General features: G+C 41.7%; 1 protein-coding gene across 1 annotated transcript; it reads right to left on the bottom strand.

The window, feature by feature from the left end:
- Positions 1-92: 92 nt before the first annotated feature.
- Pmar_PMAR022871 (glucosylceramidase, putative) lies at positions 93-4789 on the bottom strand (the record flags this gene model as incomplete). Its single annotated transcript, XM_002783894.1, has 9 exons — positions 93-158; positions 205-329; positions 374-573; positions 1131-1230; positions 1286-1380; positions 2580-2926; positions 3509-3643; positions 3982-4094; positions 4726-4789. 9 exons carry the CDS (start codon positions 4787-4789, stop codon positions 93-95), a joined length of 1245 nt encoding a protein of 414 aa, XP_002783940.1.
- Between the last annotated feature and the right edge of the window lie 388 nt (positions 4790-5177).

The following is a 5177-nucleotide window of genomic DNA, read 5'->3' as shown; positions in this document are numbered from 1 at the left end:
CTAGCTGAGCCTCGGGCGTGTAGAAACAACTTGCCCACAAACGTAATAGGGTTCCTGTGGACGAATCCAACTGAAGTAACAATCATCACAACTCACGATGGTTCGTTCTGCTGCGTAATCGCCCATATCGGCACTCCAAGCCTCTCATAAGCGGCAACCTGTACAAGGCAGAGGTACACAGTCGAGTGAATGACCATCGGATACCCATGTGACGAGATAATCAGCCCACACCTTGTGGTATCGAGGATCATTCTTAAGGCATGGCTTGGGACTGCCGTTCATACTGTGATTGCCGAGTTTCATCCAAGACGGCGGCGACCAAGCGCTGCCTATCATCAAGTTATCTCTTTCGCTTAACACCCTTTGAACTCACCAACTATCTTGAGTTTTTCTTTCTTTTTGAGGACCTTCATGATCATCTCCATCTTTCCATTTTTTCTATCACCAGTGAGGTTATAATCAAAATGCTTCAAGTCGAAGTCGTTATATACGTTATCGAATACGTAACCATTCCCCGTCGAATGAACTGGCACTCGCAACATGTTATAATCAAGCCCGGCAGAGCCGAAGTACCTGCGAAATCATCTAGTGGGAAAAATGCTCATAAGACCAGCTCCTTTGACTATAGTATGCGGAGTGTGGGGAAAATATGCAGTATTATGGTGAACTACGCATGTTAGTGACAATGGAAAAAATTGTGTGAAATTGTGGTATATTCTCGTTGATTTTTCTACACCTAATGCGTGTTCAAATCATTAAAATGTAGTGAGAACATTCCTGAGCTCAGCTGAGTCTCGAGCCAGAACTGGTGCATACTCTTCCCATACTAGAGTGAGGAGTATCCAGGGGTGTGTCCTAACAATTTGGCATATCTAGATTTCACAACAACGGCACGATCCCTCATGGCGGCGGCTCCAAATTGTGTCTATAAACACTTCCAGCATGGCCGAGTCGTTTAAACGGGCGTTTTTCAGCGGGTAAAAACGTCCGGCCTATCCCCACTCGTTTTATCAATTTTCCTTCCACATGGACGTTTTTATCGACCGGGGCAGCTATGCCACAGGTCCAAGATATTCCCTACTATGCCGATTAATATCCCAATACCCACACCAAGAACACCCTCGACCTACACTTCGACAAGCTCGTCCATCGCCTTTTCGTTCACATTGGTAAACGTCTGCTCAGGAATTGATCCTCCATAACCGATTATCGGTCGCGGGCTTTTCCCATCTGAATGAACAACCACAACAACAACAGCCATTCTTTCATCGCTAGCAGGTGGTACCTGTCTTTAGGAAGATCTTCGCATTCTTGTTACGTTCAGCACTGACTGCAACATCGACGGTAGCCCACCTCTTTCCACTGGCAGCAGTGGTGACCCTGAAAGTCATAGTGAGCCTTAATATGACTATACGCTCGAATTTTTTGTGGTTAACGCTTCCCGGAACGGAGTTGGACATTTCCCAACTCTCCACGACTTCAATGGTATTTAGCATCACCCACAATAAATTTACTCCCAATTGGAATCTTGATCTCAATCAACTTGATATAAGCGTCTACGAATCACAGAGCAACCTTCTCAGAACAACAGAGGCTTAAGACTCCAACTAGCCGACGTTACTACTCTAGCAGAATATACACGAATTCAGGTTAGACCCCATCCGTACCCTGTCGCAGTAATATTAGGTGCTCCAGGCTTCCCACCTCCCCCTCCCCCGCTGTTCTTGCTACAGCCCATGAAGACAAAGAGGACCCACCAGCCGACCACTGAAGTGTACGTGAGGAAATTAGCCATCCCAAGAACCCACAATATTATACTCAAGCGAATTGCCTAAAAGGAAGTCATGATTTTCTCGACCTTCTCATGCGGCTGCTTTCGCCTACGGACTTATAATCTTAATTAAACAGGTGCTATTATTCGATACGTTATTTCATTGCAATTCGCCAAGACATGAAGACTAAAAAAAGGGCAATCATTTCCCAGTAAATCATCAAATCTCGGCCAAAACATTGAACTGCTGTCTGTGGTCTTCCATCGCCTATACTACACCAATAGAATGCACACAGCTCTAGAAAACAACAAGACGCGATACGTTGCCTCAATAGTTCACCCCGATGCCCTTTATGCTGCATTCAGTTGAGCACATGTATAAATAAATACCATAAAGTAGTTTTATGAAGTTCTTGCTGTTGTAGTGTTTCCCTATTTCATGTCCTTCGTCCGATTAACTCTATGTTGTGCGCCGCGCATCGCACGCTACTATGCGTATGCGTGCGCAGTTGCGCTGCGTACAATCCGTTCATCGAATTGGTTAAATCGTTTTTTCCTAATTATTGTCTGCTCACGAGTCGAGTCATCAGTCACAGTAGGGAGACGAATCCTCAGTTTTGATAAAACTAATCTCATTGAAATTCATGATTCTCTCGATGACCACCAATTCACGGTGAATTATTCACCGTTATCAATACCCGTACTCACGCTGTGGGCGCTTTCACCGCACACCGACCAACTCGCAACTCAACAGCAATAGTACCTCATGAAAACCACAGACTGATAAAATCAAGACAATACACCTTACAACTTGCAGAGTTTAAAAAGTGCAGTAGTATCATGCATCAACGGCGCAAACATTTCGGGCTCCTTAGCCACGAAATTTTTCGTAAACATAGGCTTGCCAAACTGAGCCGTGCACAACTTGAGAAAATCATTCGTATGGAAAGTCCACTCTCCCCACTTAGTCGCCTCATAGCCGTTCGGGTTAATGCCTTCACTAATGATGAAGTACTTCGCTTCTAATTGTCGGATTTTGCCGAAAAACTTCTCGTAATCAGCTGGGGGGACATGACTAAGACACTGCTTGCAGAAGGCGATATCAATTTCCGGGTTGCCAGGCAGAATATAGTCGTACCCTTCAACGTGTTGAACCTATGGTCATCAATACGGCCGAGCACATACAGCAATGAAATCGGCATTCGTCAATTTGCAGCATCGTTGATCACTACTATAATTTTCTAGTGAAAATAGTGACAAGGAGTTCAGTTCTGGCTTTAGACCCTCAGACGAGTTGACGAGTGAATTTCTATTCGAAAATACTTAAAATCCACAGAAATTCTAAGATCGCCCTATTCACATTTCGCTGATCATTTCATGTTCATACACCAATACTCAATACGTCTTCTATAACTATATTCGGAAAATTAATATCGTATATTAGAGTTTCACGACCCGTTTTACGTGGAAGTGGCGTACAACTCGGTGAAAAATGCAATAAAATATCACGTTTTTTTACCGAGTTTTACGCGACTCCATGACATATGGGTGAAACTCCATTATAGAAAGCGTGCTCGATAATTATTAATTGTTACTATACGTATAGTTGAAAATGTGGGTATATATTTCAGCCCAAAATAAAAGTAATTTCTCGTAAGAACATCTCCGAATTCACAAGAAGGTAAAAACAATGAAGTTCACAATACCATCGCCACAACAAATCCAACGGAAACTCACATGAAACTCATGCTTAGCGTTAGCAATACTAACACTTTTCTCGTTGAGATCGACACCATACAGCAAGTTGGGGTCAGCGCCTTCTACTCTAAGGACGTCTAGTATGCTACCGGTGCCGCAGCCAATCTCCAGTATCTGTAAACGGAGGACTACATGTTCGCTCCCCTCACCTGAGCTCGGCAGTTTACATATGAATTCGAATAGAAGTGTAGTGAGAAGTGTGGGAAAATATGCGCATAACTAACTACATGTGCGAGTGAAATTTGAGGAAATTCTCGTTGGTTTCTCTACACTTCTACCCGAATTCGCATATAAACTTATATAATTAGTGAGGAAAATGAGGAAAGCAAACATATATTCCAACACCAAGACCAACAACAATTCGCCGAAATTTTCTCACAGACTTTTCATATCCTCACCAACACAAGTGCAGATTTTCCCACACTGAAGAAAAACATCAACAACCAGCTCACTTTCGCCTCTCTCAAGGGCTTCCCTCCCATATCCTTCAACGCCTCCTCAAACGCCGGCATTAAAACTTCTCTAACAGAAACGCCCATCATCTCAATGTGTTCGACATCAGCATCTGAAGAGGGAAGGTCAGCAAGATCACTGCAGCAGTTATAGACTCCCTGTGGATGACCATCATTATAAATGTGATCATATGTGATCATAAAATTAATATGATATAATTAGTATAGTAATAATAATAATAATAATATAAAATGGTCACATTTAAATATATAATAATAAATGTGGAGTTTCACCACCCTAGTGATATGAGAAACACTAGTGAAAAACATATTTCACGGCTACTGCGCAGTGTGAATATCGCGTTTTACACCAGTTCATGTGAAACGGGTGAAACTCCAATATCTCCTAACATGATTAATAGTAATATATAGTGTATAGGTAATTGAAATATAAAATACAATAGTTTGCATCTCATTCCACGTCTTCACGGAATCAATTTCGCGAATAAGGAAATTAATTTCGGCTTACCAACCAAATAGACTTCTGGGAGATATAGGTCTATAAGATGATTATATATATATTGTTATATTATAAACTTGAGGTCTAGTTAAACCAATATAATCATACTGATATTGAATAGTTAATGTAATACATATACTTCAATAAAACATTAACCATTCAATAAGTTAACGTTATAAAGGAAAATTAAACCTCGAAAAAAATGGACCTCAAAAGCTCCTCACCCTTGGCGAAGACTGCAGAGTGCTCAGCGTAATCGTCTCCAAATTTGTTCGTCCACGAAGCCATTTAGAGTTAACTGAGAAAATACATAAAATCATCAGCAGTGGGAGAATAGGCACACGAGTTGGAGACAATATGAAATTCTTGTTGGTTTCGAGTTCGTATGAATTCGAATGTAAACTCGAACTCTACTACCCGAATTCATATGTGAACTCCTGAGCTCAGTAGGTGAGGAAAGCGAACAATATTCCTCCAACAGCATTAAACACACCCACACCATCGTAACACTACTCCCATACACACTGCTGCTAGCTGGCTAGTAAGCTAGAGATGCACTTAATTAATTTTGTGACGCGTGACAACTTTCTACATACAAATCAGGATCAACCGCCAGAAGAAGACGTTAATATATTACGTGATATGAAAAACACTAGCGAAAAACATATTTCACGAC

This window comes from Perkinsus marinus (assembly GCF_000006405.1).
Source record: "Perkinsus marinus ATCC 50983 genomic scaffold scf_1104296935528, whole genome shotgun sequence".
Classification (NCBI taxonomy): Eukaryota; Perkinsozoa; order Perkinsida; family Perkinsidae; genus Perkinsus; species Perkinsus marinus.
The sequence above is the reverse complement of the archived record's forward strand: the minus strand, read 5'-3'. Positions and strand labels throughout refer to the sequence as shown.